At 45.9% G+C, this 14,700-nt stretch overlaps 1 protein-coding gene across 5 annotated transcripts in view; it reads left to right on the top strand.

Annotated features, from left to right (window-relative positions):
- The first annotated feature begins 605 nt into the window (after positions 1 to 605).
- Positions 606 to 14,700, top strand: part of USP42 (ubiquitin specific peptidase 42) — a 35,779-nt gene continuing 21,684 nt past the window's right edge. For 3 of the 5 annotated variants that reach the window (XR_004968171.1, XR_004968169.1, XM_036312842.1), the window contains exons 1-3: positions 626 to 841; positions 5,588 to 5,837; positions 6,973 to 7,173. Coding sequence is in view for 1 of the 5 variants with exons in the window: in XM_036312842.1 (XP_036168735.1) it covers positions 5,597 to 5,837; positions 6,973 to 7,173 (442 nt within the window). In the remaining 4 variants the exon portion in view is untranslated. Of the gene's footprint in view, positions 842 to 1,266; positions 1,414 to 5,587; positions 5,838 to 6,972; positions 7,174 to 14,700 lie in introns of those variants that run through there. The other 2 variants (XR_004968170.1, XR_004968172.1) reach the window with 2 other exon arrangements.

Below are 14,700 nucleotides of genomic sequence, written 5' to 3'. Positions count from 1 at the left end.
AAGGGCTACCATGAAAGCCTCGTGCAATCTGTAGTAAGACTGTGATGGGCGGGACTCAAGCGGGGTTTTGTGGGAGGGGCCCAAGGTAGGAGGTCTATAAGGCTTGGTTCTCAACCTTCTGGCCCTTTAAATACAGTTCCTCATGTTGTGACCCAACCATACAATTATTTTCGTTGCTACTTCATAACTGTGATGTTGCTACTGCTATGAACCGTCATGTAAATATCTGATAGGCAGAATGGTCTTAGGCGACCCTGTGAAAGGGTCGCGACCCACAGGTTGAGAACCGCTGATTAGCCAATGTCGGAATGGCGTGTTTGTAGGGAAAAGTCTGCAACTGGAGGCTTCCCTGGCAGGCGAAGGAATTTTAGATTTTTTTGTGGCTCTGAGCCCCGAGCCTCCTCTGCCCCGAACGATCGTCCCGCGGTCAGAAGGTTGCAAGGGAGGGAGAGACCAGAAAGAAGCTCGGAGAGAACGTGGGGACGGGCGGGCAGGAAGGTCGCCTGGGGGGAGGAGGTCGGATCGCAGCCCCTGGGCAGGTGTGACTGGGCGATAAGGGTGAGGCCTGTGAGAGGGCGGGAGAGGGCCCCAGGTTAGGGAGGTGAGTGCCACGTCCCTAACGCAAGCAGGGACCCACAGGGAGGAGCAAGGTGGTGGCGGAGGAGATGCGAGGATGCACCACCGCGTCCTCCGCGGGGCTCGCGCTGGAGGCCTCCGATCAGTAGGAGGGACCTGGCGCTCGGGAGTCGCGCTGGTTTCGTTGCCCCCAAAGACCGCGGGATGCTCGGACCCGAGACGAGGAACCCGTGCCGGTAAGAGCCCGGCCTTGCTGCGGACTCAGGTACCGTACCCTCCGCTTCCCGTAACCGGTTGGTCTGCGGCCGCGGGCGCACTGCTGGGTTCCGGCGTGGCCGCCGTCCGGGCGGAGGAGCGCACGTAGGAGGCGTGCCCGGAGCCGCGGCCGTTTGGCAGCCCGCACAGCCCGCGCAGCGTGCACCCGCGCGGATCGGCCCCGGGCGCAGACACGGAGGGGGTGTCCCGGGCCTGCCCCGGGGAGGACCTCGCGCGGCCGCGGCCCGCCAATCAGCGCGCTCCTCGCGGCGCCCGGCGCGGCAGTGACGCGCGCCCGCCTGCGCCCGGGGCGCCCCGGCGCCGGCCCCTCCCGCGCTCGCCGGCCCGTTAACTGCGCGCCGCGCCTCTTGCGCGACGGCCCCTGGGCGGCGGCGCGTGCGGACCAGCCTCGGCGCGCCCCCTGGCGGCCCGGCGGGGCGCGGCGGGCGCGGCGCTGACCCGGAGGCGGCGGCGGCGGTGCCCGGATGGAGGCACGTCATTGTCCCCCGCCGGGCGGCTGGGCTGTGTGCGGCGGCGGCGGCGGCGGCCGAGGGGGATGGAGCGAGCGCCGAGCCGGGTCAGGTAAGCTCCCGCCTCCTTCCCGCCCGCCGCCGGCCAGCGTCGGGCCCGCGGAGCGCTCCGCCCGCCTCGGCCGCGGCTGGCCCGGCCGCCCGGCTGCCGGCGCGGCCCGCCGGGGGCTGGCGCGGCCCCTCGCCCGCCGCCCCCTCCGCCGCCGCGGGCCGCCCGGGACCCCGCCGCGCCGGTGACCGCGCCGCCACCGCCGGCCGAGCCAGGCCGCTGGGGAGGGGGCGGCGGCTACGGCGGCGGGGCGCCCCGAGAGCCGGGCGGCGCCGGGAGGCCGGACCCCCTGGTTGCCATGGACACTGCCCTCCCACCCCCACCCGGCCCCCGTCCGCCCCCTCGGCCCGGGGGCCGGGGCCGGCGGGCGTCTCCGGGGCGGCCTGGCCCGCATGGGTTTGCGCGGGGTGGGCGTGTGCCGGCCGCGGAGCCGGGCGTCCCCCGGCCGCCTGCCGCCCCCCGCGTGGCTGCCGCCTCCCGCCCCCGAGCGCCCCTCGGAGCCCGGGACTCGCCTCCCCGCCCCCATTCCACCCCAAAGATGCAAACTTTCCCACCCGGCGCCCCTCGGCGGGCCGCCCTCGCGGGGCCGTCCCCCCGGCTCCTCCGCCGAGTGTCCGAGCTGCCCGCGCCGGCCGCCGGGCTGAGCGGAGCGGTGCCTCCGGGGAGGGGGCGGCCCGGCGGCGCGTCCCCCCCGGCGCGTTCCTCTGGGTCGAGTCCTTTATCTCCGGGGCGGGACGGGGAGAGCCGCTTGCCCCGCGGGGCCGGGGGAGGAGGGGGCGGTCAGAGGCAGGTGTTCGGGGTGGAAACGGGCCGGGCCGGGCCGGGACCGAAGTTTCGGGCCGCAGGACTTGAACCTGCTGGTGTGCGTGCAGCTGGGAGGACTTGGTTGCCTCGCTCCCGCACAGCTAGCAAGGCCCCGGGCTGGCGTGTTCCTGCAGAACACGCTGATTGTTTAAACGCGAGAACACTAAACTCACCGCAGAGCTGCTGGGAAAACTAGTTACCGCCTCTTTTTTTCAAGGTAACAGCGATATCCTCAGACCTTTTTGTGGGGACTGAGTTTTTCTTTTTTTTTTTTTAAGAGCTGTACATGTTAAACTGTTCTCTTGACGTTCATTCAGAGCGCACTGGGCATGGGCATAGTCAGTTTCACTTTCTTTTCTATGTCATTGAACCGGGTCTGCCCTGTTTTGTGAAGGTTTAAGGCTCAGTTGCTTTGCTGTCTTAAAAGACAACTGAAGTCAAGGCTGTGCCTTCCAGCGCCTGTGCAGGAATGCGGGTTACATTGTGTGTGAAGCAGCGGAGTGTAACAGTTTCTCTTTGCATGCATTGGCATTGCCTCAGTGTATGTGGGGGACCTTAATGTTTAGACATATTAAAAGTAAAAAAAAAAAAAAGGATAATGCATTCTGGCATTTGGTAGAAATACTGAGGAGGAAATACCATACAAGAGACTGAGAATTTTAAGGCTTTTGAATAAAAGAGAGGAAACACTGGTGAAGTCGGTTTGTCTCATTCCTCCACACACATCCAGCCTGATTCTTGTAGCGCTTGCGGCGTTTGTAACTTCTTGTGTATCACCAGGACTTGCTGAGAGAAGTGGTAACTCTTCACTGAAGTAGTTGCTTGAATGTCGGGAGGGTTGTGACTGATGCTGGGAAGCTTTGCTGAACGCATGGCACCTGGAAGGGCGGCATCCCGGGGCCCGCGCAGCGGTGCTGGGAGACCAGAAAGGGTTTCTCTCTGGGCCGGTGGGATTAGTTGGATGCCTCATGGTTTTAGGGTGAGAATTCATCGGCGGAATGGACAAATGGAAACGAATGGATGGTTCTGGTTTGTTTTCCCAAAAGTATAATGCTGTATGGTTACTGACGACCGACTGGTATGCATTCCTTCACTCCCCCCCCCCCCCATATAAGAACCCCTCCCTCCCCTCCAAAAAGGCATTTGAGCCAGTAGAATGGTTTTACTTGGTCATTTGTTAATGATTGTCCTGAAAGGATGTCTGTCCAGGGAAAACCAAGGCTTTTGCTGTTTAACTGCATTGTAAGTAAGCCTTCCTTTATTGCTGTTTTGCTTTCTTTCTTTACCTCCTCCTTCCCTTCCTCTTCCTCTTTTGTTTTCTTACTCTTGTCTCCACACTGTTTCATAATTTCTTTGGACTCTTCGATGAGAAAAATGTGAATTTGTTTTGGATAATATAGCTCAAGTTTTCTTCCTGAATGAAGGTCCAGTACCTTATTTTTCTTTCTTTTTCCCTTTTGTTTGTTTTTTCCCTTTTTCTCAGTATCTGAGATTGACTTAAAATTGACTTAAAAACCAGTTCAGTTTTTATTTTATTAGATCTAAATAACATCTTCTGTTTTTATGTAAGAGCCCAAAAAGTTTTTTATGGTTATACTTTTGGGGGAGAAGTAATCATGCCTTCATTTAAAATGATAACACAAATTTGAGGCTTAAAATAAAAACTTCTTATGAGCACATAGTGCATTGTAACATTTGTTGAGGTGGCATGTACGTGGGTATTTATTATCCATTTACTGTATTGAATATTTTTAAAACAAGTTTTAAAGGCTATTCCAACTTCGTAGTTTTTAAAGGATTAAATGAGATACTGTATGTGAATCACTCAGCACGAACTGGTGCTAAAGCAAACACGGGTTATTTTCTGTCTCCAGAATTCATTCATTTGTTCAACGCCTGCATGGAAAGCTTTCTGTGTGTCAGGCCAGGGGGTACCAGTGAGGACTTGACGGAGAGCAGCATGTGAACTTGCTGTGCAGTAGGTGCTGCAGGGCTGCTGTATAAATCAGCGCAGGGTGCTGGGGAGCCTGGAGGAGGGGTTTTAACCCAGCTCTTGGGGGAGGAGGTTGTCAAGGAAAGTGTCCCAGAGGAAATGAATTCTGAGTAGTGGAAGTGTTAACTGGCTGGAGGTGGAAGGATGGAGAAGAGAGGTAAAAGGAACAGCATGTGCAGAGCCCAGAGAGAATAGGTGGGAATGGACCTGAGGGTGTGTGTGCAGAAGTCCTTAGGCCAGGCAGTGCCCAGGCTAGGTGCTAGGAGGATGTTGTGCTAGGGGCAGTCAGGGCACACCTGAAAGGTTACCCACTGAGCAGTGGCATACCAGATTTGGTTGCTACCTGGCAGTTTCGGAAACATTCTTGAAAGTAGTCTATTGACAGGTTAGTATAGCCAGAAGGAACCCCAGTCAGGAATGTTGGACCTGGTCCCTACTCCCAGTTGCTGACTAGTTTGGGTTGTAGTTGGTGCATTTTATAGATCCTGTGATTTCTGTCCAATGTCTCATAGGCCCATTATGAAAATTAAATAAGTTACTGTATAAAAAGTATAAAAGTGCGTAATTATATTGGGCTTCCTTGTACAAGTCATATATACCAAATAAATGAGTCCCTTCAGAAAAATGTGCTTCAGAGGTGAGACTTCCTATACTTTAAAAATGCAGTGTATTTCAAACAGTGTCTTTTGGACTTTATGCTCAACATTAAAGCTAGATTTTCTCTCTGTGTAGTTGAGACTTTTCCCTGGAGAATCATATACAGATTGAAAATTGAGTCGCATGCATTAGTGCATTTCACATTCTAGTTCTAAGCAATGGAAAGAAAGAATATAGGTACTGGGTAAATGTAGAGAATTGGAAATTGAGGTACCTGATTATAAACTGAAATAATTTTAAGAGGCATGGAATAGAATGATAAGATGTAATCAAATATTTCATTGAAGTTTTTTAAAAAATGTATCTTTATTGATTTCAGAGAGGAAAGGAGAGGAAGAGAGAGATAGAAACATCAGTGATGAAGAGAATCATTGATCGGCTGCCTCCTGCACGCTCCCCACTGGGGATCAAGTCTGCAACCAGGCATGTGCCCGTGACCGGAATCGAACCCAGGACCCTTTAGTCCACAGGCCGACGACTGAGCCAAACTGGCTAGTAGGCCCATTGAAAGTTTTAGAATTAAAAATTGTTGCTATGTAGACAATTGTTGCGGAGTAGACAATACTAAATGTCCTGAGGAAATGATTACAAAGTGAAAAATACTGTTACTTTTATATTTGAAGATACTCAAAAATTGCTAGACTAACTTTCCGAGATCTACTGGTAGAATCAGTAGGTTACTTTCCTAATCTTCTGAAAGAAATGTGTGCTTGTCTTTTGCAGAGCTGAACAATGACCATAGTTGACAAAGCTTCTGAATCTTCGGGCCCTTCAACCTCTCAGAACCAGCCTGGCAGCTCCGAGGCAGTCTCACCTGGAGACATGGATGCAGGGTCTGCCGGCTGGGGTGCTGTGTCTTCCTTAAATGAGGTTTCAAATCACACGCTTTCCTTAGGACCAGTGCCTGGTGCTGTAGTGTATTCAAGTTCATCTGTACCTGATAAGTCAAAACCATCACCACAGAAGGATCAAGGTACTATACTCCAAGAAACTCCGGTGTCAGTGCTGTCAATGGGTTGGTAGTTTCAGAGGGCTTCTTCTTTTTTTTTTGATTTTTTTGATTTTTTTATTTATTGCTTAAAGTATTACAAAGGGTATTACATATGTGTCCATTTTATCCCCCCCAGAGGGCTTCTTATTTTGCACGATATATTGCTGCCTGAGTGGCCAGCCAGTTACATTATGATGGGCTTCATTTTCCTCTGCTGCTTATTTATGATTAACACACATATCATAACAAGGGAGATTATTTTTAATTACTATGACATTTGTAGTTTTTTATTTTATTTTTTAAAAATATGTTTTCATTGGTTTTTACAGAGAGAGGAAGCGAAAGGGATAGAGAGATAGAGAAACATTGATGAAAGAAACATCATCAGTTGGCTGCCTCCTGCACGCCCCCTACTGGGGATCAAGCCCCCAGTCCAGGCATGTGCCCTGCCTGGGAATCGCACCAGTGACCTCTTGGTTCACGGGTTGAGCAACCACTGAGCCACACTGGCCGGATGTTATTTGTAGTTTTTAAATTTCTAATTTGTTGAAGGATAAACTTTATTTTGGTGAGAATTGAAATGGACAAGCATTTCATTAACTTTTCATTAACTATAGTTCTCTAAGTAAATGTCTGTCTTTTAAACATTTAAAGATGTTTTTAAAAATGCTGGGTGGTGTTTGTTTATTTGCTTTTAAATATATTTTTTATTGATTTCAGAAAACAAGGGGGAGAGAGAGAGAGAGAGAAACATCAATTACAAGAATCATTGATCGCCTGCCTCCTACACGCCCCCAACTGGGGATCGAGCCCACAACCAAGGCATGTGCCCTTGACCGGAATCAAATCAGGGACCCTGCAGTCCACAGGCTGATACTATCCACTGAGCCAAACCAGTTAGAGCATTTTTTTTTTTACTAGTATATATTTTTATTGAAGAGACCAAATCATTTAGAGTTTCCCACATTCTGAGTTCTGCCTTTCTCCTCTGTGTTCCTGGTTAGCTGGTAAAAAGATTTAGAATCTTCATCAGGTTCAGGTTTGATATATTGCTATTTATTTAGCTTCAAAAGCATGTGGAGCTTTGTTATTAAATGTTTGTTCTTTATTTTTCTAGCCCTAGGTGATGGCATTGCTCCTCCGCAAAAAGTTCTTTTCCCATCTGAGAAGATTTGTCTTAAGTGGCAACAAACTCATAGAGTTGGAGCTGGGCTCCAGAATTTGGGCAATACTTGCTTTGCCAATGCAGCATTGCAGTGCTTAACATACACGCCACCTCTTGCCAATTACATGCTATCGCATGAACACTCCAAGACATGTAAGTCTTGTTTTATGTTACATGGGTTTTGTTGTGGTATCTAACCTATTTTCATTTTTTCTCTGAAATGAAAGGAATTAAGCCAAGAATTCTATGATCACTAAGCAGTTGGTTTATTCTTTTAGAAACCATGCAGGAAGACTGTAAGATTTGTATTCAGATTGTATAAGAAGCATTTTGCACCTAATTTGACCTGTGAAGTTATTTTAAAAGAAACATATTTTGCCCTGGCCGGTTTTGCTCAGTGGATAGAGCATCGGCCTGCGGACTCAAGGGTCGCAGGTTCGATTCCGGTCAAGGGCATGTACCTTGGTTGTGGGCACATCCCCAGTGGGGAGTGTGCAAGAGGCAGCTGATCGATGTTTCTCTCTCATCGTTGTTTCTAACTCTATCCCTCTCCCTTCCTCTCTGTAAAAAAAAAAAAAAAAAAAAAAAAAAAAAAAAAAATCAATAAAATATATTTTTAAAAAAATAAATAAAAAATAAAAGAAACATATTTTATCAGCATTTGGCTAAAAATGTGGCATAAATGTCTGCCACCAAGCAGGATTCAAATCCTGCCTCTGCTGGTGTCCATCCTGTGTTGTAGGCTTGATTCACGTATAGGCTTCCAGCCTCAGGGGCAAGAAACCTCTCATCACTGCCCCAGCCTCCCGGAAACTCATTCAGGACTTTCCCTTCAGCATGAGAGACCTCGGGTTTCAGCCTAAAGGGTAGGAAATCAGTTAAAACATACGATGGTCCTTAATTTGGTGAAAGCCAACTCAGTGGTTGACTAGCAAAATTCAGAATTTGGAACATACCCATTGTTTTGAGGTTTTGACCTTTTATACATATTGTAAATATCCTTCAGCCTTTGTAAATGAAGTCTCCCCGTTCTTTGATCTACATTAAGCTTAGATTTGTGTATGTTCAGGTGGCTGTTCATCAATTATCAGTGTGAGAAAAGCCCCTTGGTTTCTTTTTGAATAGTTCTCAATGGAGAATTTGAACTGGTTCTTTTAAAATTGTCCCCCCCCCTCTCCCCCCAAAGAGCAAAATAATGCTTCTAAAGAATTTGGAAAGTACAGAAAATTTAAATAAACCAAAGGAAAATCACCTAGAGCCTCACTGCCTAGAGTTGTTTGTTATGCCAAAGGGTTTTAAATTACCGAATGAACGTTCTACTTGCCCGCATTTTCTCCCTTTCTAAGTCCACAATTCATTCCCCACAGAGGGCTTCCCTATCACTTTGTGCTTAATGAAAGGGGTGTGGGGGAAAACCTAGCCCTGGCACCTGGACATCAAGAGAGACGCCAAGACAAAAATTCAGAAGCTCCTGGTGTCCAGAATAGGTGCTGCCTGTTTTTTATGCTATTGATGGTTTTCTCTCTTCTCTCTGTTTGCCCTGCTTTGTTGAGGTACTAGAGGCCTGATGCACGAAAATTCGTGCAAGAGCAGGCCTTCCTTCCCCTGGCTGCTGGTGTACCGGCTTCCCTCCAGCACCCGGGACCTGGGCTTCCCTCCTCCAGCTGCCGGCAGGCACCCGGGACCCAGGCTGGCTTCCCCCCAGCCCTGGCTTCGTTAAGAAGGATGTCCTGAATGACATCCGGTCTAGTTAGCATATTACCCTTTTATTATTATAGAAGATAATTGATATATAATAAAGTGCACATATTTAAAATATACAGTTTGGTGCATTTGACATTTGTATATACCCATGGAACTATCACCACAATTAAAATAATGCACCTAGCCGGTGTGGCTCAGAGGTTGAACCAGGAGGTCATAGTTTGATTCTCAGTCAGGGCATATGCGGGATTGATTCCCCAGTGTGGGGCGTGCAGGAGGCAACCAGTCAGTGATTCTCTCTCACCATTGATGTTTCTCTCTCCCTCTCCCTTCCTCTCTGAAGTCAATAAAAATATATTTAAAAAGATGATGCACCTTTTCATCACCCCCCAAAGTTTCCCATTGCTCCTTTGAAGTCACTCCCTTTTGCCTTTTCCTACCTCTCATCCCTTCCATCCCAGGCAACCACCTGATGTGTTTCCTGTCTACTAGAGATTAGATTGTATTTTCTAGAGTGTCATAGAAGTGGAGTTATGTACAGCGTATGTTCTCGTGTTTCCTGGTCTCTTTCACTCAGCACAGTTAGTTCTACATTAGTTCATGTTGCATGTATCAGTAATTAGCATTTATTGCTAAGTAGTATTCCGCTGTATGGATGTACCACAGTGTGTTTCTTCATTCACTATTGATGGACATTTGGGTTATTCCCATTTTGGGCCATCATAGGTTAAGCTGCTATGAACATTGTAAACAAGTCTTCATAGGACATGTTTTCATTTCTCTTGGATAAATATCCAGGAATGGAATGGCTTGGTCCTATAGTATGTCTGTGTTTAATTTTAAGATACTTTCAGACTGTTTCCCAAAGGGATTGTGGTATTTTACATTCCCACCAGCAGTGAATGAAAATTTCATTTTGCTCAGTACCTTGCCTAATACTTGGCGTGACCTTTCCAATTTCTGCCATTCTAATAGGTATGTTGTGTAGTAATACCTTCCTCGTAGCTTTAATTTGCACTTTCCTAATGAATAATGTTGAACATCTTACCACATGGTTATTTTCCATCCATATATTTGCTTTGCTGAAACACCTGTTCATATCCTTTGCCTGATTTAAAATTGGATTCTTTTCTAATTGTTGAATTTTGAGAGTTCTTTATAGTTCCTGGATAGAGGCTCATTATCAGATATGTAATTTGAAAATATTATCTCTCAGTCTGGAGAAAAGTATTCTCTTCACACTGACTTTAGAAGAGCATGTGTTTAGGTTTGAAGAATTCCATCCCAGTTATCCTTTAGGTGTTATATTAAGAAATCTGCTTAACCAGAGGTCACAAAGATATCCTCTATATTTTCTTTTTTATGTAAATATATTTTTATTGATTTCAGAGAGGAAGAAAGAGAGAGAGAGAGAGAGAGAGAGAGAAACATCAATGATGAGAGAGAATCATTGATTGGCTGCCTCTTGCACACCCCCTACTGGGGATCGAGCCCACAACCCAGGCCTGTGCCCTTGACTGGAATCAAACCTGGGACCCTTCAGTCCGCAGGCTGACACTCTATCCACTGAGCTAAACCGGCTAGGGCTCCTCTATATTTTTTTAGAAGTTTCATAGTTTTACAATTAATCCATTTTTAGTTGATTTTTGTTTATGATGTAAAGAATGGTTTGAAGTTCATATTTTTCAATATGGATATCCAGTTGTTCCAGCACTATTTGTTCAAAATATAGTCCTTTCTCTACTGATTTGTCTTTTTACTTTTGTCAAAAATCACTTGACCATATACATATGACTATTTCTGAACTCGCTATTCTGTTACATTGATCCATTATTTATCTTGACACCATGACACAGTGTCTTGATTACTGTATATTTAAGTTTTGAAATTAGGTAAGTTCTCCAACTTTGTTGTTCTTTTTCAAAGTTGTTTTGGCCATGCTTGGTTCTTTGCATTTCCAAATGAATTTTTGAACCACTTTGTCAATTTCTCCAAAAAAGCTTTCTGGAATTTTGATTGGGGTTGTGTTGAATCTACTAGTATAAATCAAGCATGTCAAACTCAAAGGCTAACACTGGCCAAATAAACAAGGTTTAAGTTTATGTGGGCCGCAAAAAAAAAAACACTTCAATTTTCATACAAACATAGGTTGATTTTGATAGAGACATGCTGAATACAAAGGGCTGAAATAAAGAAGTAATTGTTAATATAAAATAATAGAACATTTTAATAAAAATTAATATTTTTTTCTTGAACATTAAGTTACCAGACACTGGATAACTGCACAGATTAATAAATGTAACACAAATAAACCTATTTTTCTTGTTCTCTGAAAGCAACATATTTCCTGTTGAGCACAGCAAACAAGTCCGTACAAGACTAATGACGTGGCAGTTGGCTGCTAAAATATTCACTGCTGGTATTAGTGGAGAGAAATGGTGCGCCTGGGCGTCAGGCACATAAAGGAAATGAATGCAACACAATTATAGTATCAGTCACTGGCTAACATTGTAGTTCATTATTAATAATTATGTATAACAGGATATTGTAAACATTGTGACGAAATTTTTTTTAAAATGTTTCTTACATACCGTTATATTGGCTGGGCCGCAAAAATATTTGTTGTGGGCCACATGTGTTTGACATGCTTGCTATAAATCAATTTGGGATAAATTGACATCTAAACAATATTGTCTTCTGACCCACAAACAAGGTATGCCTCTCCATTTATTTAGGTGATCTTTAATTTTTCTTAGCAATGTTGTATATAATGTACACATTTTAAATCAGATTTATCCCAAAGTATTTTAGTTTTTGAAAGTTATTATAAATGATAATACTTTTTTAATTTCAGTTTCTGATTATTGCTGAATATAGAAATGGAATTGATATTTGGATATTGATCTTATATACTGCAGTTTTGCTAAACTCACCTAATTTTTGTTTTTTTTAAAATGTCTTTCACTCTTTTTTTTTTGGTCCAAATATATTTTTATTGATTTCATAGAGAGGTAGAGAGAGATGGAAATATCAGTGATGATAGAGAATCACTGATCAGCTGCCTCCTGCATGCCTCACACTGAGGATCAAGCCACAACCTGGGCATGTGCCCCACCCGAGACTCGAACGGAACTGTGACCTCCAGGTTCATAGGTCGACACCCAGCCACTGAGCCACAGCTGCTGGGCTAATCCCAGTAGTGTTTTAAAAAGGATTCCTTAAGATTTTATGTAGAGATGGCCAGGTGGTCTGTGACTAAGGAAAATTGTACTTCATTTCTAGATGCACTCAAAAAACATAAATAAATCACATTACAGTAATTTAAAACATTCAAGTAACTCACAGGAAGGCAGGGATAAGAAAACAAATGAAAAACAAAAAGAACAAACAAAAAGCAAAATATAAATTGTCAGACTTAACTTCTAGTCATCTTAAATATAAATATTCTAAAAATGCCCAAAAGGCCCAGATTAAGAAAGTAGATTTAAAAACATGACTCATACAAGAATCAACCGGCAGTGCCCTCCAAGGTCCCGGATCCGTCTCTTCCTTCCACAGCGTTTGGACGGAACAGACCCAGGGACGCCCCTTCTCCCAGCCTCCGGCCACTCTCCTGCGTCTCATCCAGTCGCCACCCCAGAACCACCTCCGGGACCAGCCAACACACCGGTTTTTTCCTACCTTCACTCCTATTGCCAAGCAGCCATGACCTCCCACATTCGTCAGAATTATTCCACCGAGGTGGAGGCTGCGGTCAGCTGCCTGGCCAGCCTGCATCTGGGGCCTCCCACACCCACCTCTCTCTGGGCTACTGTTTCCACCAGGAAGATGTGGCTCTGGAGGGCGGCCACTTCTTCCGCGAGTTGGCGGAGAAGAAGCGCGAGGGGCACTGCGCATCTCTTACAGTTGCAAAACAAGCTTGGCGGCAGCATTCTCTGCCAGGACGTGCAGAAACCTTCCCAAGATGCGGGGCGGCCAAACTCAGGACGCCATGGGAGCTGCCCTGACCCACACCCTTTTGGAGCTGCAGGCGCAGACCCTCATCTCTGTGACTTTCTGGAGAACCACTTCCTGGATGAGGAGGTGAAACTGATCAAGAAGATGGGCGACACCTGACTCACATCCGCAGGCTGGCTGCCCCCCAGGCTGGGCTGGGCAAGTGTCTCTTGGAAAGGCTCACCCTCCAGCACAACTTGGAGCCTTTGGAGCCCAGAGGCCCCTCTGCATCCCCTGGCGTCTCTGGCTTTTACCTGAGCCTCTTCTCGAAACTACTAGCCATTCTTTTAACCACCCTGGAGCCCCCTCCCATGCATTGGGCCAAATGAAACAATAAAGCTTTTTGCAGCAAAAAAAAAAAGAAGCAATAGACCTGGCTGGTGTTCCTTAGTGGTTAGAGCATTGGCCTGCACACTGCAGGGCCTCAGGTTCTATTCCTGGTCAAGGGCAACATACCTGGGTTGCAGGTTTGATCCCCAGCCCTGGTTGGGGTGTGTGTGTGGGAGGCAACCAATGAGTTGATGTGTCTCTCTCACATGGATGTTTCTTTTTCTCTTTCGCCTCCCCCCCCCTTTCCCTCCCTCCTACTTTCTCTAAAAATTAATGGAAAAAATGTTCTCAGGTGAGGATTAACAACAACAAAAAGAATCAACCAGTGAATGCATAAATAAGTGGATCAACAAATCAGTGTTTCCTTCCCCCTTCCACTTTCTTTATAAATTCTATAATAATAAAAACATAATATGCTAATTAGACCAGACGGTCCTTCTGGACAAAGCCAGGGCTGCGAGGGAAGCCCGGGTCCCGGGTGCCAGAGGGAGGCCGGTGCTGGCAGCCAGGGGAAGGAAGGCCTACTCTTGCACGAATTTCGTGCATCAAGGCTCTAGTCAATAAATAAAAAGGTAAAAAATAAAATTTTTTGATCACTGTTTTAAGCAATTTGAGTGTTTCTTTGTGTTGGTTTCATGTTTCTTTCTGTTTAGGGTTTGTTGAGGTTCTTACATTTGTGGTGTACTGTTTCAAATTTGTATGACTTTCAGTTATTGAAACTTAATTTTTATATTTAACATAAAGTCAACATTTTTTGGCATACAGTTCTATGAATTCTAGCACAGGTATAGTTTCTTGTAACCACCAGTTCAAGTCAGGACACAAAACCATTCTATCACTGTAAAAACTCCCTTGTGTTGTACCTTTGTAGACAATCATTCTTTCTTTTCTTTTTTTTAAAATATATTTTTATAATTTTAGAGAGGAAGGGAGAGGAAGAGAGATAGAAACATCAGTGATGAGAGAGCATTGATCGGCTGCCTCCTGCATGTCCCCCACTAGGCATCGAGCCCGCAACCCAGGCATGTGCCCTTGACCGGAATTGAACCTGGGACCCTTCAGTCCATAGGTCGATGCTCTATCCACTGAGCCAAACCACGGGCGACAGTCATTTCTTGAAAAATTTTATTTACATGCATATTAGGGACAACTTGATGTAGTCCCACTGCTCAATGATATGCTTATGTTTTCTGTTATTTTGAGTTTTTGTTTTTCTGTGTTTCATTATGGGTAATTTATACTGCTCAGTCTAATCTGTTATTAATCCGACCTGGTGTATTTTTCATCTCAGAAATTCTGCTTTCAGTTGTAAAGTACAAATGGGCCCGTTTCCTCATCTGTTCTTAACATGCTTTTGCTTTTTCTCTGCCTCTTTGAACATATAAACATGTGTATAATGTCTTTCTAAAGGTCTTTGATTCTGTTGTGTGTCATTTCTGGGTCTGTTTATGTTTATTTCTTGTTCTTGGTCATTCCTGCTTCTTTACATGCCTTGTACTCCTACTTTAGAATTTTATGTGGTTGGGTGCTAGATTATTAAAATTATATTATTTCTAGAGGGAAAAATATTCCTATAAATATTTTTTAGCTTTGTTCAGGGACCCAGTTATGGTAATTGGAAATAGTTTGGGTCCTTTGGAGACTTTTAAA

The sequence above is a fragment of the Myotis myotis genome, unplaced genomic scaffold (assembly GCF_014108235.1).
Source record: "Myotis myotis isolate mMyoMyo1 unplaced genomic scaffold, mMyoMyo1.p scaffold_m19_p_6, whole genome shotgun sequence".
Classification (NCBI taxonomy): domain Eukaryota; kingdom Metazoa; phylum Chordata; class Mammalia; order Chiroptera; family Vespertilionidae; genus Myotis; species Myotis myotis.
Note: the sequence above shows the minus strand (reverse complement) of the source record. Positions and strands in the feature narration are given on the sequence as shown.